The 23,663-nt window shown below is 39.1% G+C and overlaps 1 protein-coding gene across 2 annotated transcripts in view; it reads right to left on the bottom strand.

The window, feature by feature from the left end:
- ulk2 (unc-51 like autophagy activating kinase 2) overlaps positions 1-23,663 on the bottom strand; it is a 55,751-nt gene that overhangs the window by 3,253 nt on the left and 28,835 nt on the right. Inside the window, exons 9-26 of one of the 2 annotated variants that reach the window (XM_007906200.2) lie at positions 23,006-23,064; positions 21,537-21,619; positions 20,477-20,527; positions 19,373-19,461; positions 17,569-17,740; positions 16,775-16,835; positions 11,573-11,710; positions 10,873-11,018; positions 9,748-9,828; positions 8,776-9,047; positions 8,465-8,652; positions 7,184-7,293; positions 5,379-5,531; positions 4,754-4,962; positions 2,412-2,590; positions 1,955-2,073; positions 1,133-1,290; positions 273-408 (exon numbers count right to left, since the gene is read on the bottom strand). In XM_007906200.2, the coding sequence (XP_007904391.1) occupies positions 273-408; positions 1,133-1,290; positions 1,955-2,073; positions 2,412-2,590; positions 4,754-4,962; positions 5,379-5,531; positions 7,184-7,293; positions 8,465-8,652; positions 8,776-9,047; positions 9,748-9,828; positions 10,873-11,018; positions 11,573-11,710; positions 16,775-16,835; positions 17,569-17,740; positions 19,373-19,461; positions 20,477-20,527; positions 21,537-21,619; positions 23,006-23,064 (2,404 nt within the window). The remainder of the gene's footprint in view (positions 1-272; positions 409-1,132; positions 1,291-1,954; positions 2,074-2,411; positions 2,591-4,753; positions 4,963-5,378; positions 5,532-7,183; positions 7,294-8,464; positions 8,653-8,775; positions 9,048-9,747; positions 9,829-10,872; positions 11,019-11,572; positions 11,711-16,774; positions 16,836-17,568; positions 17,741-19,372; positions 19,462-20,476; positions 20,528-21,536; positions 21,620-23,005; positions 23,065-23,663) is intronic. The other variant, XM_007906201.2, reaches the window with a different exon arrangement.

The raw sequence follows: 23,663 nt of genomic DNA, 5'->3' as shown, positions 1-23,663 counted from the left end.
ATTTTCTTTGAAGGGATTATTATCCCCAGAAAAGCGATCAGTCAATCAACAACAACTAGGTTCCTATTACTGCTAGGTAAATAGAGGTGCGTGGAGTAAGGTAACTTGCCTAATGTTTCACCCGGGATTCGAACCCAGGTCCTCTCGCTTGCAAGGCGAGTTCTCTAACCAATACGTTACAGGACTCCACAAGTCCACAAGGATATGATGTTTACAGCACTTAATGGTTCACCAGCTAGCTGGATCTGAACAATCTTTAAAAGGAACCTTACATTTGTGAATGTTATCTATATCAGACGGATCTTGCAGAATCTTTGTCAGCCCTTCCAGCAGCAATGCTGCTTTGTGATACCGGTACGTGATGTCCTCTGTTTGCTGGAACATTTCATCAAGTGCTGCTGACTGCACCTAGAATTAAACAGAGTCTGAGCAACTACTTTAAAATTCAGACCATTCAGAGCTGCACAAAATCCTGGAAATAATAATTCAAGAGGCTTTTCACCTTAAAAGGACTTTATTATATGGTTAACATTGGGGCTGTTTTAGAACCAAACGCAAGGACTTAACAAATACATCATGGGTTTCTCCAGGTCTTGTTACTGAACTGAGAAGTTCAATCTTATTGCTCCCTGGTGCTACGCTACCCCTTGAAACAGCCAATCCAACATCTTGAGAACTAACAGAATACTTTGACGGTGGTTATATTATTTACAACTGAAACTCAAATGTGAATTAAACAAGTTCAAGATTAAAGGTAAAATAATCTGCCAATACATTTTATGATCTTTATAATATTTTTCATCTCGATTTCCATCCCCTTTCCACAGTACATCCAGTGGTAAGACAGAACCAACTGGACCACAGACTTTCTCACAGCACTAATTCTTCAAGACACCACCCAAACAGGAGGCAGGTTTTCACATATGAAATTTCCTTCAGACAGCTTTTTTTCTCCCCTCCAGTTCCCCAGAATTGTTGTCATGAAATTGTCAAGAGATTGTTTTCACCAAATAAACTGATGATTGTGCTTTTATTTCTTATGCATTATTGATATCTCAAAAAAGAATCAAGTGGAGTTGATTCTCTATCCCTCCACCCACCAAACAAGCTGAAGCAAGCAGATAATAATTACCATTTCTACAGCATAGCTGTAGATCAGTTTCTCTGCAGTAACACTGTTGATTTCATCTACAAATCTTTGTTTATCAGAGAAGAACCGATTCAGCTTCTCTGTCATTTTCTTGCAAAAGGAGATGCAACACTTGTAGCGGTCGTTCAAGCTTTTAACAACTACATGAGAGAAGGGACAACAACTCAAGGTTAATCTATTGCAGGCTTTACAATTCAACACTGTTTTCTAAAAGCCTATAAAAACACAGACATTTAATAGCTTTAACCAAAGAGGTTGTTCTGATAAATACATTGTAGAACTGAACTTATTGCAACTGTGAACAGATCATGTTACTAATACCGATGCAGATATATTGGCAACAATTTTAAATGATCAATCAGTTCATCGAATACTGGCTATCAAGTTGCAATTAATGACACTGTATATCATTAATGACACCGTATATCACAAGTGACCTTGGATAAAATGGCGATATGTTATTCTGTGAATCTCCTTTTGGAGAAAGACGAGCATGTTGGACAAGTCATGTTGCATTCAGTGAAGTAAAATGCTGAAATGAATGGATAAAATGGATGCAAGATATTATGATGCCGTACACTGCATTAGTGCAGCAACAGAACCATAACCCACAAGTACATATATAAGGATTCACCGATCCCATTGCTGACCATCAATATATTTGTAGATATTCTAAAGAAGCCATTGTAGGTTATTACAATACCTCAAATTTACTTTACCCCCTTGATACTCTTTTCAGAATAAAATAACTTCTATTGCTACAATGCTCTGGAGTCATTGAGTAGAAACAGGCCTTAGAAGCACCTTGCTTAACAGCTGTGGATGGGTTCAGCTTGCCAGATTTAACACGGTCTTTAGCCAGGTGAAGAGAGGATGCCAAGAGTTGTGCTCCTTTCATGTACAACACAAGCTGCTCAACTTGCCTGCAAGACCAAGAGATACATAAATAAGTACTTCAAATGTTACATTCCCCGAGTCAACTGAATCTGAATCCAACTCTGAGTCTCTACTTGGCACTGGCTTTTGGAAGCCATTGTTTATTTATCAATTTGGTTTCATGTACTAAATGGACTGCTCTAGGGAAGGAGAGCCAAACATTTGCTTGCCACTTAAACGTGGTAGAACAATAAAACCACCAAAGCTCTCTTTGCACAAGTAACTCTAGTTTTCAATCTGTCAGGTTTCCATTCAATTGAACTTTGTAATACAGTTTGTACTGCTTTATGTTCATCTACAAAAGGGCAAAATGACAAGTACAAACCCCCACTCCTTGCTGAGACGACTGATCTGGTCAACAACAACACTCTCTTGGATCTGGTACAGTGAGGCACCTGAGGTTCCCAGGTCAGAGCCACCTCCTTTCATCACTGCGATGTCCATAATGCACTCCACAAATGTCAGCATTGTATTTAAGTGCCGCAAGGTGTCTGTGTGTTCCCTCTACAAATTGACATAATAGGAGAGAAAGTGAATTTATTTCTGTCCTTTCATGTAGTCGGACAGAATATATAGTATAATCAACCCAAAATATAAATTGAAAACATTTTAAAACAGTTTCATAGAACAGAAGTTATTAGCCCGACCTTTTAAATATGCACATCAACATGGTTAAATGAGAAGATGGAAGTGTTAATATTCTGGAAAATCTAATGGGCCAAAGAACCTTCTTGAACTGGACTTCTCTTGTAATCACTTTTGTTTTAAATTTCACAGTCAGTTCACTTTACAGTATATTCTGTGAAGCACTTTGAGACATCTCGAAGACGTGATAATGCACTATGTAAAATACAAGGATTATAATTATCATCATCATCATCACTTGACTTTTATTGCAGGAGTGAATGTGAGTAACCAGCGAGTACGTCACCAATCTAAGAATCATTGCTGCTGAGAACAGAGTTTCCGAGCAATAAATACCACAATGACTGTGCTGCTGCAGCATTTTAGTGTTCCAGTATGCAGTAATTAATATAGGGAACATGGATTTGAATCAATATAGCCAAATGAGCCAGGCTGTTATTTAAGCTGGAGCCAGAAATTGCCTGGGGGCAAGGGATCCCCTTTCTGATGAGGTAGTTCTACGCAGAAACTATTTGCCTTGGATTGGCAGCGCTTTGTGTTTACATCTCAGCTGTTCTTTTCCAAACCCTCACATGACCCAAATAACGCAAGAGCCAGGGATTTGCCAATGGCACAAGTGACTAAGTGTCACGTGACCAGTAAGCTCAAATGGGAAGAACATCAAGAAACTTGTAAGCAGATTTGTTGTTTTTGGTAAACAAGCTGCTCGAGTTGCTGATGCACTTTGTAATGCAATCACGTCAAGCTACATCAGTCATCACACAGACACAGGAAGCCTCACAAGTCAATCAAACATTCACGTCTGCAGAAAGTTGTATGCAAGAATTAACATGACAAAGCTATTGATATACGACCAGTGTGCATTGTCTCATCTCTCCTGCCTCTCTAAGCAGCAAAAACATTAAGCGTACAACTATAAATACATTTTAAGTGACTTCCTGTTGTAGTCTTAAAGAAATAAAAAAGGAAGTACTCTATATACTACCATTGAAAAGCACAACAAGTGGGAATTGGTGGTGCAACTTGTATTTAGCATAGTAGTCAAATAGATGTAACATTGTTCCTGTCACAGACGAGATTCTTTTCTGGGGATTCTCTGCATTCATTTTGTTACCATCCACTAAGCAGCCCATGGCTGCTGGCTGTTAAATCACCATGTGCCATATACAATGGCATCACTGTTCTCATGCAATCCCATTTACTGCTGGAGCCCAATGGAATGAGGCTGTAACTAACTAGAGGTGGCTCACATTCAGCCAACTTGGCAAAATACCACAGGTACAAATGTCCATGGAACCATAATCCAGCAACTTCAGAAGAGGGGAGAAAATTGCAGGTGAAAATATATATTGTATATAAAGAGTTAAATTGCCTATATCCCATTAAGTAGGTACTGCTTAGGACATTAAAAGTAACAAGTGCTCTCCTCCATTTCTCTCACAGCCTTCAATTCCCCAGTATCTCTGCTTACCCCTTTCGCTGTTGAAGCTTTTCACCATTTGAGTTACGGAGAGGGTTACACTTGCTGCCCCTTTAGGGGGCGGTACTTACATTGCACTGCAGGCCAATTTATAAAGATCTCCCATTGCTCAACATTAACATTTTTGAAATCTAGGCACAAAAAATTGATAACAACTTTGCTATCTGTATTTGACTACAACATTTAGGACAACAGACATAGGCAATTTTCCACCACCCTATGATTCCACAAATTACAGGGACTACTCATAATAATCCTTGCATTTCATATAGCGCCTTATCACATCGTTGAGACATCTCAAGATTGTATATTGTGGGCAAAACTCGACAGCCAATTGCACACAGCAGTATCCGACAAACAGTTGTGGATTGAATGACCCAAATTGCGTGCGGAGTAAGGAAACTTGCCTAAGATTTCACCCTGCCAGGAATCAAACCCAGATCCTATCGCTTGCAAGGTGAGCATACTCACCACTCAAGAAATACTTAAAACGAATATCTGGCTCCGGCTCAGTTGGACTTACCAATAGCTGGAGAACTCACCTCCATTAAAGTCTCCTCGGGCAAATCTGGAGCTTCAAATGTGATAAATCCTTCTAAGCTGGGAGGGGAGGTACCAAACGTCATATACTTCAAACTTGAAGGGCCCTCGGCTCCTGGAGGTGAGGTGCCCATGTAAGCGCCTGGTGGGGAACCCATGTAAATCCGGCCACTGTAGGAGCACAGAGACCCCAGGGGGCTACTTGAGCCAACTAAAATAAAAGAGGGTGATAGATAAGCAGAAAGAATACATTGCTATCAAAAGTATTTTACTGACTGCACAGCCAAGAGGAGACGACATGCTTGTATTTGTTTTCTTTTCTTCAGACTTCAATACAAATTTTTAAAAGATGGTCATAGTAAAAAGTATGAAAACTGTTGTAAATGCACTTCAATTTTTGTAAATACACCAACAAAGTCAAGTTTGCTCAGAACATGAATTGTTTTATACTCTGGCAGCGTAATTGTGAAGTAAGGGTGGATGTGCCATTCTAAGCAAATGTCTCATGGACTATCCCATCTCTAACGTCAACCCTCCTTCCCCAAACCAACTGACCACTGGGTAAACCAGTGTCTCCAGTAGGCCAAATCCCTACAGCAGTTTAATTTCTCAGTAGTCAAGTCTTACCTGACATTGTTCTTGCTCTGGTGACCATATGACTACTATGGGGAGGGGTGACACTACTGGGTGGTGAACCTACAGTGAACACCACAGTCCTTGGGCACACTCCTATTACCATGGCAGGTGAACCCATTGTCAAACCAGAAGCACCTGCTGGAGCTGAGGCAGAAAGAAAAAAAAAATCACGATAACAGAAGAAATAGTGCAAAAATGTGTTGACTGCAAAAATAGCAAATAAATAAATAGAAAATACAAAAAAACTGCCCATTCACCTACGTTTGCTTTGTGCACTATTTCTACTCTGAACAAAACATTTTAAAAAATATACACTTGCTGGTTGAAGCAGAACACTGATATACCAACAAGTTGTACTGCAGAGTGGCTTACAATGTAGCTTGTGCCCTCTTTTCTCAAAGGGTAATCCTAAAAAAAACCTCAGCTGGGCCACTTGGGAGAAGGTGCTCAACACAGGCAAATATACTTTCCTGGACAAAAGTACAGGGTGGACAAAAATTTGTGATACCATTACAATGTCTAATAAGTCTTAAAAGAAATTATGANTTTTTTTAGATAATATGACCTTTTGATCACTCTATACAAATGCAAAATTGTTCCTAGTGACTAGTCAGAGAGCAACAATGATTCTGAGAAGGTTATCTGGCCAATGTCTGGAACTGTACATCAAGAAACACAAGAAATGAAATACAATTACGTTACCATTTTTGAAAAGTATTCAGATATCACGACCTTCTAAAAATATATTCTGCCTTATAAAATCTTTTTTTTCCTGCTGCAATGTCGCTTTCTTATGTGAAGGCATCAAGTTACACTGAGACACAGCGGGACAACAATCCTTCAAAATCTGGCGCCAATATGCCATTAAATTTCTGGAGCGATGGAGGGAGAAGAAATCACAGTGAAGCTCAAGCCAATTCTCATCCAATATCCACATGTGTTACTTTAGGAGATATTAGTGGATAGTGATCAATATTGGGAAACGTGGATGATTTTTTTTGAACCTCCCTTAACCCAGGGAGAAAATAAAAAGATGGAGGCTCCAGCTAACAGCACAGATCTGGAGCCAAACCTGCAACCTTTTTGGTCTCCACACATGAGTACACCACACATTACATAGCCAATCTGTTACTACAAATATCTTGCATTTGGAACAGACTAAATATTGAGTCATGGGTGTAGATTAGATTTGTCAAGCATTTTGACATGTTCCTTTCCACTGGAGTAAATGCAAATTACGTTCGAGATATTGGAATGTTCAAGCTAGTTTTGTGCTTTACAAGTTCATAAAAATATTTTTAGCATGGAATATAAATTCAATTGTGTTTTCAGAAGGTGGACGGGAACACTAAAAATGTTTTTTATCCCCCCATTTTCCTTGATTTAACAGGAATTCTGCATCAGTAACAGAACTTTGCTCCTCAGACCTGCCTTTCAGTGATGGCTGATCAAAGGTACAATGGTGGTTGTTTTGTGCTAATACACTGAAGTGCTAAAGTCAGAGATAGGCGGTCCTGGGATTTCCTCTACATACTGTTTTTTTTAATAACTCCGATTAGCTGGGAGACCCAGAGAATAAAAACTGGAGGGTAAATATATTCAATACATTTCTAAGCAGTTGACAAGAGGGTTAGTGGAGATCGAGTCACTCAGTCGCCACTTTTTCATTCAGAGAATAAGGCGCATTAAGGAGTTTGGGAACAGCCAATCTCTTTTCCAACTGTGCCAAACCCAAAACTGCCCTCAACAAAAGGAGACGGATTGGTGGGAGATATGTGACAAGATGTTTCCCTTACCTGTATCCATTGGGCGTTCCGTATTGAGACTGTCCGTGCTGCCTTGATAGGGTTGTCCTCCGAACGTAGTCCTGACTAACTGCTCTGACAATTTTCCGGTACTTACTGATCTAGAAAAGATAAAACTTATTATGTTCAGTGTAATCAAAACTTTTTCTAATAGGCCATGCATTTTGGTGCATATGTTAAACCTACAAAAGCCACCTTTATATATTTCTACAGCAACAACTTGCACTTATGTAGCGCCCTCCACACAGGGTAGTGTCTCAGAACAGTGCTGAAAAGTGGCGGAGTCTGACTCCGAGCCGGGGTGCAGTAAGGGGAAGGTGACTGTAAGTACAGTTGAAAAAGAAGATTTTCAGGTGGGACTCGAAAAAAGGGAGAGAGTGGGCAAGGTGGAGGGATTGAGGGAGAGTGTTCTAATATTTCGAGGGCATAGTAGCTGAGAGCACGACCTTCAAAGGTGGAGCGGACGGTGCAAGGGAAAAGCAGAAAGCCAGTGCCAGTCTAGGGGAGGCGCCGGGTGGTGGATTGGGGGGGTGAGGAGGTCGGAGAGATAGGGAGTTGCTAGGAAGTGAATGGATTGAACACACTTGTGAGGATCTTGAAGTTGATCCGTTTGGTGATGGGGAGCTAGTGGAGCCTGGCCAGAACTGGTGAAATGGACTTCTATTATGAAGTTCTCAGTTCTCTCCAAAACAAATATGAAAATAGTCAATCAACATATTTTAATATCAAGTGAGTATCCGTTTCTCTTTTGAAAGATTGTTTAAATCCCACGAGCAGAAGAAAGCTTATTTGTGTGCTTGCGGGATTCAAACAATTACAATGTCGGTTCTGGCATTGTAATTCAAACAATTATGGTGTTTGAATTGTAAACAACGACAAAATTACATTTATAGAGCGCCTTTCACGTCGGTAGGACGTCCCAAAGCGCTGAACAGTCAGCTGTGGGGGCCCGAGCATGGGGGAGGGGTGGTATAGGGGTGAGGGAGACCAAAAGCACGGTCGAAGTGAAGGGTCCTGAGACGAGCCTTGAAGGATGTGACGGAGGAAGCAAGGCGAAGGGACAGTGGAATGGCTTTCCAGAGTGTGGGGGCATGGAAATAGTAGTCATATTGAACTGTAAACATGGTCATTGTTTACAATAATGTGTACATAACCAGAAGTTCTTCGCCAGACCGGAACTCCTCGTTAGTTCGGCTCTCTCTCTATACACACACACACACACGACATTTAAATGTATGATGTACAAAAAAAATTCAAGAAAACCAAATGTACCTGCCAAAAGTGGTCTTGTTATCCTCAGAAACTGCATGTTTCACTTGTGAACTGTGATAAGTGGTGAACTCCCTTACTTCCAACATGGCTTTGGACTGTGCTGGAATCTCAGCTAATCCTTGCTGTGCAACCAAGGCAAGCAGATTTGAAGACGCTTGAGTTTTAGGAAGCTTGAGAGGAGCAGTGGCCTACATAGCATAAAGATAATAGATTTAAATTACCTTGGACATATTAATCAGCAACTCAAGTTGCAAAAATCACAAACTATGAAATACAGAATTTGAGCAGTAAAGGTATTTAAGTTTACCAACCTTTGTTGGTGACCCAATGATAGTAGGTAAAGGGGTTTTGTGCAACCAATCTGAACTTCTGGGGGATGTTCCCATATGCTTTGTGGGAGAAGTACCAAGGCTTACTGGCCTACCAGGCTGAGGAGAATGACTGCAACCATAGCCAGCTGATGAAGGATAGACTGGATCAGAGTGCTGTTTGCGTAGTTTTTGCTTGTTCTGGTAAATGTCAGTGAGGGTTGGGGCACTCTGGAGTCTTGCACCCATTAAGTGCGACTGTGGTGAGGGTGAACCTAGAAAGGCAGATATAAAGTGTTGCATACTCATTTTGAGAAACAGCAATATACTAGCAAAACTACATAGCAAAAGCATGTTCCTTTGCCCACAAAATACAGTCAATCCACTTTACAATATATTTTGTGAAGTGCTTTGAGACGTCTCAATGGCATAAGGTGCTATATCAAATGCAAGCATTCTATATTATTAAATGAAGTTGGCCTCACCTAGATAAATTCACCTCTCTCCTTTGTTGATGTATAGGGGAGATGAGCACAAATGAGTTTAGAGGGGCTGAACCCAACAGAAAGACCTCAGAAAGGGTATTAATGTGGTGAAAATGACTAGAGTAACAAATGGTAAAGAGTGTGAGATGGGCTGGAGTGAGCTCAAGGAGGAGGGGGGTAAAAGTAACACAAAATTAGAACAAGTCAAAGTGAGCTTTTCTTTTTTGCCCTCAGAGACCGTTCTTCCTCCTTTTTGTAGTTCAATTTGCAGAAGCTGGCCACCCTAAAGTTGATATTTTTCTGAAAGGAACAGCAGATCCCAGTCTTCAATTTACTCCCAGCGCAGGGGAATCCCACTGCAAACATTTGGGATATTTACTTTTGTTTTGAAATGAATGCCTGCATCACCAATATAGGTTATATTTTCTGACGCACCTCTGTAAATGGCTAGATGGAATTCGACTCACTTCTTTCCCCTGATAACACTCACCTGATGGGGTTCTAGACCTTGACTCGTGCCCCTGAGGCAGGCTGCAGCAGCAGTGACCAAGCTGTTCAGGGATAGTTCCAACTTTGAAAGAAGACAAAATAAGGTATTGTTAGTAAGTCACGTCTGGACTACCTCAGCTGGAACTTTGACTTTAATTAAGTTTTTTTTTGAAAAAAAGTCCTCCAATCCTTATCTGCTCATTTCTCTTCCTTGTTCCAGTATAAGGCCTGTGAAATAGTTTGCACTCAAATTCAACCATTAAGAGTAGCTGACTGAACAGCACTAATTGAAGCAAAAGTACTTCAATGATTAAAAATACTTTTTTGTGTGCTTATGCTATAATAATAATCCTTGCATTTAATATAGCGCTTTTCACATTTTTGAAGTCTCAAAGCACTTCACAGAATATACTGTAAAGTGAACTGACTGTATATTTGTGGGCGAAATACGGCAGCCAATTGAGCACAGCAATGTCCCACAAACAGTCGTGGATTGAAAATGACCAATTTAACATTGTTTTTTGTTTTAGAGGGATTATTATTAGGGTGTGGAGTAAGGAAACTTGCCAAGGTTTCGCCCTGCCTGGAATTGAACCCAGGTGTCTCGCTACTACTGTACATTTGCTTTCTTTTCTATTCTAGGTTATACAATACGCATTATAACCAACTTCAAAAGAACATTCAACATTTATTTACCCGACAAACCACAAATATGAAAGTCAATGGAGCTTTGCATATATTTCAGCTGCTCATAAAATTATACAACCAGTAAAAGCTGATAACTGCACAGACAGAGTAAATAATAATGATTAAAATACTTAAAAGCATACCTAAGTTAGATGTGTCCCCTGCTCGATCTACACCACCCATCAGTGGCCGGGCTTTCAATTCTCCACTGTAACCTCTAGAACGCCTCCTTCAATCCCTCAGCCTTGCCCCCGCTCTATCCGTCTTCAAAATTTGCCTCAAAACCTTCCCCACCTCAACCTCTTTCCACACTTATGGGCATCGCAGGATAAGAATATCAGTATTATGGTTCGCGGGATTTACTGCAGTATACATAAGCAACAAAATAGGAAATCTAATGTAGTTACAAAAACACATTGAACTAACTTGATTTACACACCTAGTGGTGAAGGCGAGTATGGTCTGGAGGATCCCGTGGAGAGCCTACGGCCTGAATTCGGCGGCACATCTGCTGCCACCGGCGAGCCGGATCCTGGCTTCATAAAACCCATCGGGCTTGTGTTGGATCTCTTCACCATTCCAGACCTGAAGAGTTTTGGAAAAGCAAACACTTCAAATAATATTTAGAATTCTTGGCTCCTTCACCACCCTTCTCAGTTTTTCTCTTCCCTGGAAGGTAGTTCCACATGCCAAAGTAACATTATACAGCCGCTTGGCCCATTGTGTGCCAGAAAGATATCAAACTATTTGACATGTTGGGGACAAGTAACCTTCGATCTCATCCTCAGTCAAGATCAAGAATTATGTCCAATTCTTCACCACTACTTATTGAACACCTCTCAGTGCTTAATGCTCAGACTTGGGGGACTACAAATAAACTCTCAGGCTGGTTTAGCACTTTTTCTCTTATATACAGCCACCAGAATAGCCTCGTACGAGGAGACTCCAAGGCACAAGGTAACTGATTCCTTGCTTATAGATTATACTGAATTATACTTTGACAGAGGCATAACTTTGAATAATAAGCAACATCTCTCAAGTTAATTTCCCTTTAGTCTTTTTTTTAAAAAAAGAAATATATTACAAAGAATAATAACATTGTAATTCAAATAATAACATAGTAATTCAAACAGACATACCTGGGTGACCCATAGGGATTAGTGTTGTGGCTGGACGTAACGTGCAGGTTCTGTTCAATCCGCTGATAGTTTTGAATCTGCGTAGGAACCGGAATAGGAGCTGACTCAGTACGTGGGGACACAGGAGGCTGACACTGCCTGGAATCAAAACACATTAAAACTGGCCATGAGAAAGGAGTTCCAGGAATGCAATGTCCCTGAACCGTTGCTTGGCTGTGAAACACCAGTGGGTTAAAACTACCCAAATGCAGCAGCTGTAGAATGTTCATCAAACAAGCAGGAGGAGCCAGTCAGTCAGTAGCTATTCTTTTTAAAATCCTCTCATAAACAATGCTGTATTGCTTCACTTGAAATACGATGCTAATAGTGTGCGTGTGTTGCAAAACACCCACATACTCTTTCTTGCACGGCACTACTTGTCTCAGTTAACCTTTAAAAACTTCTAACCGTCAAAACAAGAAAGTCCGTTTTAAAGATCTAGTGGTAAGGGCTGTGCAAAAATCGGTATCAACAGCAAATCATCTCTCTCTCCTCCCCCGTCCAGCTACGTCAAATTATATAATTAACAAGTTCCAAGAAAGTAAACACAGGGAAAGTTACAGAGAACACTTTGTCCCAGGACAGGACTGACTGGCAGAATCTCATCGAAACCACAAGGTAGCAAACAGCGCATGAGGAAGTGAGTCAGAAGAGAATAAAATCACAGTTCAAGTGCAGGGCAACAGCCAACAGCTCGGATCAACAAGACATATCACACTGACATAACCTTCTGTACAATCTGTATGGCGACCGTAACCAGGCTGAAGAGGAAGGTTTTCAGGCAGGACTTGAAAAAGGGGAGGGGCCAAGGCAGAGGTTGAAGAGGAAGGTCTTCGAGATGCGCTTTGAAACAGGCAAGGGAGGGAGCAAGTCGAAGAGATTGTGGGGTAGAGTTTGATGGTGGGGTGGGCCAGGTGGGGACACAGAGCAGGACGGAGCCTGCTGAGCGGAGGGAGGGAGACAGGTTGATATGGGGTTAGCAGGTCACAGAGATAGGAAGGTGCAAGGCCGTGGAGGGTTTTGAAGACGAGGAAGAATTTTGAACTCTATTCTCTGGGGAATAGCTTGTGGAGCTGGGCAAGGTTGGTGATAGGGTCATGGAGCCTGGTGCGGACATGAGCTGCAGAGATCTAGATGGTCTGCAGCTTGTGGAAGGAAGAGTTGGGGAGACTGACAAGCAGGGAATTGGCATAGTTGAGCCTAGATGTAATAAATGCGTGGATGTAATAAAAGTAGGCAAAAAACAGGGCTTAGGAAACATGAGAAGGTGAAGAGTGCAGCAATGGCTAAAGTAAGCAAATATGAGGACTGGGTCAGAGTGAGCAAAGGAAGGAGGTGGATGCAACAGTACAGTGAATCAATAAAGTTGAGCAGGGTTGAGAGGAACAATTGATCAACTACATAAGCAATTCCCAAATGGTGGACCATGGTCAGGAACTGAAATGAAACACCATTTTATCTGAACACCAGCTGGATCTCATCCATGCCTTGGGAAGATCAATAAATGAGGTAAATGAACTTTGTCAAAATAAACATTAGTTTTATGTCAAATGTTCCCAATTCTAAATAGTTGGTGTTTGGGCATTTTGAATCGTACAAAGTATAATCATTGATCACCTTTTGAACATTGTCCTATTTTCAATGGAGACTAGGTGCAAGTCAAATCCAATTGTTCAGCAAAGTTTGCCAAGCAACAAACTACTATTCTGAAAAAAAAACTGAGCTTTATTTGTGGGAGAGGTAATGCTTAATGTAAAGAACAGCACGGCAAGTTGTGTATGGTAGTTGTATGTGTTTGTGAAATCCAGGGGAGGGGGGGGCGGGGGGGGGGTGGAAAGAGAGAAAGAAAGGCTATTTGACACATATGAAATAAAATACGAGCCACATGTAGTCCATGGATGGGGCAGAAATTACCAAGGTGCAAAGTAAAGCGCTGTGGGCATTATTCTGACTCAATGTATATGGATGTATATATAGACGTGAAAAGTGCTATATCAAATGCAAGGATTATTTATTTATTATTTATATATTGTTCACCAAATGACGTGAGACTGCAACCAGGCAAACAAGATGCTGGTTTGCAAAGATTATGATGGGTTGAGTTCAGATCTTGAGAAATCATTCTCATGCTCTTCAGTGCTCAGGTTAGGCTGCACGTCACAACATTAACCTAAGTGATTCTGCAGCCACTCTTTAAAATCTGCTCTATGTATTCCTAATTTCATAATAAAACTATAAAGAGTAAAATGTTTAAAACTGCTAAAAAGTAAAACAGTTAAAAAGTGTGTAGGATATAATTTCTTTCAAAAATGTATAATTCACTTGCTCCTAATGTTCTTAAAATCGCTCAGTGGTATGTTTTACATAAACCACCACTCCCCAATATGTAACCCATTTGGAACAGAATTAAAGGAAGCCTGATGAGAACCAAAGCATCCAATTTATTAACAAGAGACTTCAGTTCAAACCTTGTGCTTCACTGACAAACCCTGGTGTCAAAAAATGAAGCGTTTTGTTCAAAATGCAATTACAGTTAATACTTGTCAGAGAACAATTTTTTTTAAAAAAAGTAGTGTTTGCAAATAATGGATCATAGTGAAAATAAGCTATTAAAAATCATCACTGCTCTCTTCCTTTAAGCTGCCACATATAATGCACCATTTGGTACCTTACCAAATACCCGTTTATCAGAGCAGCTGGTAAGAGCTGTGTGAGAATGGTGGGGAAGGCTAACTCACTGATTTCTCAGCTTGCCACTTCCTGAGAACCCAACCATAGACTAGGAAATCAACATTTCTTTCACAAACTGAACAGTTTTCACATTATTTTACAGCATATTCTGCTGATTCAGGAACTTACTGTGCCACAGAAGTGCTGATCCCATTTTTTTTTAAAAAAAGGGAAATTGTGCACTATGCACAACTTTTTTTTTAGGTTTAAAAAAAATGGTTCCTCTTTATCCTTAATATGCCAGCAGCCTGAAATCAAACTCATCCTGCTCTGAAATCAGAGCGTTGCTGAAGCTACTAAATTAATACATAGAGTGGATCACTCCTGATCTGGCTCTCCAGCCATGTACACCTAGGATTGGGATAGTTCTTCAATTTCTAATTTCTGTCTAATTCATCGATGGTAGGAGCTGAAAGGAAAAATAGGGAGGTAGGTTTTCCATAGGTTCTGGACGGCACCCACTCCATTTAACATAAAAAAGTTTTCTTGTTTCTCGCTGGGCTTTTGATTACATTAAAAACAAATTCTCCTTTGGGTCAAAGTACAATATTTTTCCTCAGATGGATGGAAAAGTTTGAAAATCAAAACCTCATTTCTTTCAGTGAGCAAATTACAATCCCTCATTGCACATTTTCACTATTAATCAGTGAAGTTTCAACCTCAAGTACGTACTTTCTCAAACCCTCAGGTAAATAAGTAAGACTGAGATTAAGATTGAGTGGCAATATTAGCTTTGTTTAATTGTCGTGTGGGTTCTCCTCATATGGATCTAAATAAAATATTATGAGCATTGAACAAGTGCAAATGCTTGCTGCGCCTTATAAATTTCAGGCAGTGTGCTTGAAAAGCCCGATGTTCAACTGTGGCTGAAAAATTATTTTATGTGCAGAAAGCGCATTTATGATGAAGCAGAAAATCCTTTTTGGAAGCCTTTGTTCACACTAATGTATATTGATTATTTGCAGAAAAAGGATATTGCACTAGGCATTTTGAGTTACAAGAACTCTTTCACAAGTTAGAAGATGCCACAGATCAGTCAGGGTTATCTGTTTATTCTTGAAATTAAGTAATAAATCTGCAGGTAGAAAGGGTTCAAATTATAAACCATTCCCATGTACTGTAGTTTATCATTGTTGTGCTTCAGAGAGGAAGGAATGATATTTGGTCACAATAATCGGAGTCCTGAAGCTGCAGTGGTTAGAGCACTCGCTTTGCAAGCGAGAGACCCAAGTTCAATCCCAGGCAGAGGGCGAAACCTTGGGCAAGTTTCCTTACTCCACACAGAGCCTAATAACAATCCCTCTAAAACCCAAAACAATAATAAATTGGTCATTTTCAATCCACGACTGTTTGTGGGACATTGCTGTGCGCCATTGGCTGCCGCGTTCGCCCACAAATATACAGTCAATTCACTTTACAGTGTGTTCTGTGAAGCGCTTTGGGATGTCCTCCCGACGTGAAAAGCGCTATATCAAATGCAAGGATTATTATTATTATTATTATTATTATAAGACAATACTGATCTCTATTCTTTTACACACTCTACAGAAAGATCCTATCTTTTGGCTGAGCTAGAAGAGCTTGACCTGGAATGAGGCTGAGGAAGGTCTCTGCAGAGCCCCCTGAGGAGGTTAAAGGTGACTGCCTAATCAGTTCATGGAAAAAGAAAAATCCAAGATGCTTATTTACTTTTCTTTTTAAAATTTATTATTTCTCCTGAATTTTGCCCATTTCCACATCAAGGGCTCCTGCCTCAACACAGCCTCCATCCTCTGGCTAAAATCAACTAAATAATTTCTTGCAACCTCTTCCAGGATCTCCTATGGAATACATGATTTGCTGCGATAAAAAATTTTCACTTGCCACCAGTAAGCAAGCCTCTCTCTCAAGTAAAGCTTTACAGTGTTGTGCCGTTTATTATTCTACCCGTAAGAGAAAAAAAGATTAGAACTCACTTATTTTATACTGATCAGTCAAGAAAATATTGGCAACTGGAATGCAATATGGCACTATTATAACATTTTCAAACGTCTGAGTATAACATACTTCTGTTGACAGGTAAGTGTGCGAAGTTGGCAGAATTCTTCATCTCATGAAAGTACTCCAAGCCCTCACACCAATTTTGAAACAAATAACTTAGAAAATACTTGTCAAAGAAATACTTCTCCTTGATACAACAGTTATAACAAGCATTTTACACAGAGTATTGAATTTTCTTTATGGACCAGCTGGCTCCAAAAAAAATGGATTGGATATTGTTTACCAGTAAATTTCCTCTACACAATCTCTTTGACAAATTTCTCTTTATATAAATCCTGTTTCATGATTTTCAGTGGATACAGTACTACTTCGATTAATTTACCGCTATTATTGTTCAACAATTACTAACTATTAAACCACTAATGCAGACAATTTTAGTTGAGTCACACTTACCCTCCACACATCAGAAATTCACTGGAAGGCCGTTTGCCAACTGTCCCCAATGGCATATCGTCTGTATAAAATACAAGAACAGATTCAGAAGCTTAAATAATATTGCTGAAAACACTGAAATCTTTCCATTTAGACAGTAATGTAAATGTATATTTTACTTCAAAGGAATTTAATAACTTTGAACAACATGAGAATACATTTTGGAAAAGAACTTATCTCAGAATATAACTATGCAATGAAAACATTTCCAGCATAATCGGATACTATTATACATTCAGACCCAGTTGTAATTATAATTGGTGGTTTGAGTCCATAAAATGAGACCCCATGTTATAAGGGTATTATAACAATAATCCTTGCATTTGATATAGTGCTTTATCACTTCTTCGAGATGTTTCAAAGTGCTTCGTAGAATACTATAATGTGTAGTGACTGTATATTTTGTGGGCGAAACGCGGCAGCCAATTGCACACAGCAGTGTCCAACAAACAGTCGTGGATTCAGTGACCAACTTATTTTGGTCAGTCGTATTGCAGTCGCTGATCAACATTTCCAGGCCGTGACGCAGTGTCAAGCAGCCACACTGCACATGCACTAGAAAGCCAGCCACCTCGGTTGCCAGAAGGTAATTCAGTAAACATGCCCCAGTCAATTTTAAACTGGGTTCAATGAAGAGAAATCCTCAGTTTTTCTTTTTGCTCAGTTAAATATTCACACTGACGAGTATCAAAATTTAAAAATAAACTGAAACATTCTCTTCCCCTCCACAAAAAAAGAACCGAATGAGCACTTACACGACTGGTCTGAAGAGATGCTATGTGGAACTAGAACAAAGTCATCTGTGTCACATGAAGAGTTCTTACTACCGCTGCTGGCGGAGTCTTTGGAAACCTGCAGATAGTTAGGCGGCCCCAAGGGTGGAGAAGACAGGGTGTCTTCCTGTATGCGTTGCATGTCTGGCAAGGACTGAAAGAAAGAAGTAAAGCTGCTACATCATGTTAACTCATGAGAACCTATTATTACACTTCACCAATGCAATTTATTTTGCAACGTACAAAATAAGGCAAAATTAGATGCTTTTAATTTCCCTGCAACATATAAATCCCTCTACTGTAATTAGAGGTTAGCATGGCCTCTGAAAGGTAACAGAATATTAAAAGGGTGCTATAAATAGAATTGAAGCATTTCAGCATTCATAACCATTCTACTGAAAGACAGTGTCCTTGAAGAAAAGGAATTTTGCCCTAACCATACTGGAGCTCCACAGTCTGTCACTGAAATCAGGCACCATATCACATAAAGCTTAATTCACAGCACAGCAGTTTCAATGAAATTGTGGTAGAAAATTAATGGTAGTGGGGGAGAAGAATCAAAATGTAATTTACTATCTATACACTAAAACACTTGATGCAGACAGGCAACAGCAATTTGTTTTATCACCTGTAATTTTGAGTTTTCTTGCCCAATTTTGTTTTGACCGCAGGAATCAAAAAAGTCTGTATGCACAAATATGACCCAAGGAACTACAGGCATCCAGCCTATCGACTTTCAAATTAGTCGGAGGTAACTAAACTCAACTCAAACAATCATTGGGATTTGTTTTTAAGCAAGGCTGCTCTCAGGAAAGTGCACAAAAGCATAGAATTCCATCTTAGTGATTTAACAAAAACCCATCAGAACGCCGTTCAAATTTCATCAGCCAATCAGAAAATTGTATTAAGAGTGGATAAAATGCAATCCGTTTTAAGAAAGGGTCGGGAGGAAAATGTCCCCCCAAAAAGGATGTGAAAAATCATACACTAGGATTAGAAATTAAGTTGGCAAGTATGATGTACAAAATACCAACATTTGAATTGAAGAATTCTATTCCTAAATCCTGTATCAGGCTAAATAGATCAATTTTGTATTGCACCACATGTAGCAGTAGGGATATAGATACAGAAATATGAATGCAATAACAATGAGAGGTGTCCAACCCCTTCAATGTGCAGAATTCTAAGACGTTATGCTGGGTGTAGGGCGCTGTATAAACGCAAGTTGTTGTAGTTTGTAAAGTATAAAAATGAATAGGCAAACAAAATGATCACTTATTATTCAATTTTAATGACTAAAAATTACTTTCTTTGATTTGGAAAAAATATTCTTAACTGAAATGCAAATTAAATGAGTTGAGGAGCCATTATTAACTTTGTGAGAGTATTGTTAGGTTGTGGTCAATGAAACTGCTCTGAAAACAAATTATAGTAGATCCTACCTTTCTCTGGTGACAGATTTAATTTGAGTCTGTAAACCAGTTCTTTTTTAATATTAAAATTCTAGTTAAAAATGCTCTAAAAATGTTACTCAACAACAGCTGTACTTTGGTCAAACTGAAATAAATGGCAACATTTGTAAAAACTGCCTTTAGAGCAACAACAAATTACATTTGTATAGCAACTTTCACGTCAGGACGACGTCCCAATACAATTTCAAACCGTTTACTTATTGATCAAATAATAAAATAGACCAACAGCTAGATTAAGGGAATCGTTCAATATTAACGACAATTTTACTCAGATGGTTCTGATGAATGACTTAATCATTAAAAGAGGTACTTACAGGAGGAGAGGCAAAATGACAAGATGGAGAACTGCTACACGAACTGCCAGAAACGGAACCAGGGCACGTGGGTACAGGCACAGGGCATGCTACAGACATAAATCATTCCAATTGTTAAAAGCACCACCACAATACTTTTGTATGCCTGTGCACTAGAACATCCAATGCATTTCAATTAAATAGTCATGAGAAACTGCATGCAACACATCCTACACATAATCTCGATTCAATAGAGAGATCATTGACTCAGAAATAAGGTATTAGCAACTAAGTCAAAACATATACACAAGTAATTAATAGAAGGCCATGTGACCCATCAAGTCCAATCTACCTGACCATTTCATGGCGTCTGTGCTAAACTCTCACTTAATCCCATCTTCCCCCAACATATGCCTCATCTATGGCTTCCTGGCCAGTGCATTCTATATATTTCACCCACAAAATATAATGAATTCACTTTACAGTATATTATGTAAGCACTTTGAGACATCAAAACTCCAGCCAGCTTTCGTCTCTCCTTTTTATAACTTCTAGTAAAATGTTATTCTTTCATCCTGTGGGATATAACTACTACTCTTAAAACTGCAGGATAATGATTTTTTTTTAGAATGGGATATACAACAGAAGTTTTTTTTAAATTAAAAAAAAGTTTTAACTTGCAGTAACAGCAACAAAAAATCCAAATGACTCACTTATTTTAATGACCGTTTAGGGATTCACTATGTATGACCATCAGTTTGTTTTGGGATGAGTGTATAATGAATAATCCTTTTTGTTTACCCCTCTCCACTTAATAAAAATGGCTAGCTCAGCAGCAGGATAAATTGGCTGTCCAGTTGAGGCTGTTATTGCAGTCCACAATGAGCATGGAACTTGCTGGGAAAAACAGGCTTATTGGAGGCTGTGACATCTTCTATCAGAAGTGGGGAGCAGGGAAAAGAAAATCAGAGAATCAATTCTGAACCCTCCTTAGCACTTTCCTGGCAGGAAACCATAGGTGGCATTTGCATGACCTGAAAGGGGCACATGTTAAGCAAAAGAGTTGAACCATACTACTAAAACACCCCTATGAAAGTCGTGTTAAATATTTCGTAAGACACTTACATTTTTTGACTGACAGAGCTTGATCCATGAAAGGATGGTTGAAGAATGTTTCTGCAATACAAGAATCTAATGGTTTAAATTTGTGTATTCTCTGAAGTTCTAAATATCAATTGCAATTTAAAGTTGCACCAAGTTTAAATCTAACCTTGCAATTTAAAGTTGCCTCAAACCCTGGAGTACAAATTACTGCCAACAAATTATTTTACCCCATTTTGGCACAATCAAATGCATTATTCAGCAAATGACTACTGGGAAAAGAGCAATTGTTTTTTCATATAATGCAAAAGCAATGGAGGTCAACACTACATTATAAAACACTTTAATGCATGTGGACACAGGTACTTCTGAAGCACATTTCTAGTTTAACAGATGAACTGGATCACATTCAACTCCTGGTCAATTTTTAATTGAATTTGAATTAAAACTACAGCAGCATAAACTGCAAAACAAGAACACTAGATTCTCAATAACAAACCACATATTAAAATCCCAGTTTGAGCTGGTACTTGCTTCCTCTGGGGACAAATTTGGCAACAACATTCAGATTATTTGTAAGAGAGAGATGGTGAAATGGTTGGAATGGACCTTCCTGTGTGACCCAAGTCACTGCCCCAACATACTAACAGAGGGAACACAGATTGTATTTGAGAGTTGGATCCAGATCCAGACGAAAAACAAATAGCACACACCACCTGGTTAACAAAGACTGTAATGGATTTTGACCCAAAATACAATTTGTACCAAAATTGAGAGTCAGAAGTCATGAACAAGCTGTACATTGCTCTGGTCAGGCTGCACCTTGAATACTACATAAAGTTTTGGTCACTGCAACACTAGGGAGCTGCCCAAGCAGCAAGAGAAATGCTGAGGAATGCAATGAGCAAAAGATTGATTCCGGGAGGATGAAAGGGTGGATATTCTGGAAGGATAAGATGAAATCGTCCCCAGGGCCTTGCTCATTCAATTGAACACTATTCAAAGGAGATTTGAATAATTGGATCCAGCACACCTTAATTCTAAAGATCAATTGCAATTATTAAACAAGTTACTAATGACTCACCAAAATCCATTCTATCCTTCTGGTTTCTCTGAAGCAAGCCAAGCAACAAGCCACCCAGATGACTGGAAGTTTCACTTGGGATGCTGTTTGATAAATTTTAAAAAAATGATGAAACTCTTTGAACCAACCACTGCACATAGTTAATAAATAAAAATAATGAAATTGCCTATTCTATTAAGTATATTCCAGATTTTCAAAAAATGGAAAATAAATGATATATTTATTTGATTGCCATCAATAAATACACCCATGATTAAAGATTACATTACAACCCTTCATACCAAAGCCATTTGTTTCACTTTACAAGAGCATACTCAACAAAACTGAAGAAAGATAATATAATAATTTAAATCTCCAGCTATCTCCTTTAAATTAAGATCCTAGAAGTATTTTTGTGTGTGTGTTCATTTCATTGGCAGGGTACTGGATGATATTGTACAATATTGCCCACGATGTGGAACAAGAGGAAATCTTACTCAAAAAGGTTTAAAGAGTGGCGGGAAATAGAAAATTCACACTGGAGCAAGAGTTGGTCGTCTGTTCATCAGGGTTGAGACACACGATTGAACTAAAAAGAGGGTGCTTGACTGTTGGTGACCAGTGAAGACAATGAAAGCAATGTGCCATTCCCCAATTGATGAATACTTCACAACTGTTTCTTTTAAAGACGATATTTTTAAACTTTTAAATAAAAATTCTGGTTTCCAAAAAGGCAATTGTACAAATCAGTGATAAAGTTGTCTGATGCAACAACAGTACAGTTCTAATCCCAAACACAGTGATGAAACTAAGATACAATCTTTACATATTAACTATTGTTTAGAAGTGTGAATAGCCTGGGTTACATTCCACAAATAGATGCTGGTTTGGAAACAGATTGCCTAACAATTCTCTGAATACATTTTAGGGCTGGAATATTACTGAATCTGTCTGGGTTGAGAGAAATTTTCCAAGACCACAAAGTAATCATCACATTATATCACAGCATGCTAAATAAATATCCCAGCAAAATTAAAAGCAGCATATTTGAATTCTGACCAAATGGTTGAGTTGATGAAGGCAAGACCCACATTTCACTCCCGGTCAATGCTGAGATTACTGATCTTAACCAGGACACAATTGCTCTCAGAACCAAACTAAGTTTTTTTTTAAAAAAAGCACAGCTGAGCTTTCCAACTGTTGATCAGCATCCAGCCTAACATTTGACAAATATTTTCTGGTCTTCAAAAATTTGGCACAGCCCAGGGAGATTCAATGGTATTCCAGTGCTATAATGTATTTAGAGAATTGTGATCAATCCCTTTCCAAACCACTACCCATTTGTGGAATGTAACCCCATCATATGTTACTATACCATGCAGAATACTTGTGAGAACTGAATCATATCTTACAAATGCTGAGCACAAAACACAAAATAAAATTTGTGCTACAGTTTCTACAAGCTACAGATTTTCTTGATAGGTACTCACTTAGGCACTAAATTCTTATTCTTCTCATAGAAGAACCTCAAGTCCTGTGGGCTGTTTGCCTGTAACAAAACAAAATTCCAGCTTTGAAACCAAAGTACGGCATTGTTATTCAGATAGCCATCAAAATCAACAACCTGGATGCTTTGAGACCAATAAGCTTTCAAGAATTGCTTGGTTTATCAATGCTCCAACATGCTTCCCATTCTTTATTCAACATTCTTAAAACACTTGTCAACTGGATACAGGTAGGTTTCAGTTTATAGTGATTAGTTATATGATGTAATCTTGATGTCACAATTAAGACTAATAAATATTAAGCAGTGATACACACCAGTGAATTAAAATGTGAAACTGGCTGCTGAACAGCCCATTGGTAAAGCCTGTGCCTCATGGGGACAGACCCAATAAGGCTTGATCCCTTGTCTGTGTTGAGTTCCAGGTTCTGACCCAAGATAGAGTGGGGGGTTGGAATAACCCCTGTCCCTAAGGTAATGAGGACAAGAACTAGTTCCAAAGTGCTATCAGTGGATTACTGGATAAATGGGGGTGGGGGAGCTGGTGGATAGAGGATGATGAAAGCAGTAAAATTTGAACTAGTCATTCTTCATGTGCAAACCTGAAGTTGTGGGTTACTATTTGACTATAGTGGGCATTGCCA

The sequence above is a fragment of the Callorhinchus milii genome, unplaced genomic scaffold, assembly GCF_018977255.1.
Source record: "Callorhinchus milii isolate IMCB2004 unplaced genomic scaffold, IMCB_Cmil_1.0 Scaffold10, whole genome shotgun sequence".
NCBI lineage: Eukaryota > Metazoa > Chordata > Chondrichthyes > Chimaeriformes > Callorhinchidae > Callorhinchus > Callorhinchus milii.
The sequence above is the reverse complement of the archived record's forward strand: the minus strand, read 5'-3'. Positions and strand labels throughout refer to the sequence as shown.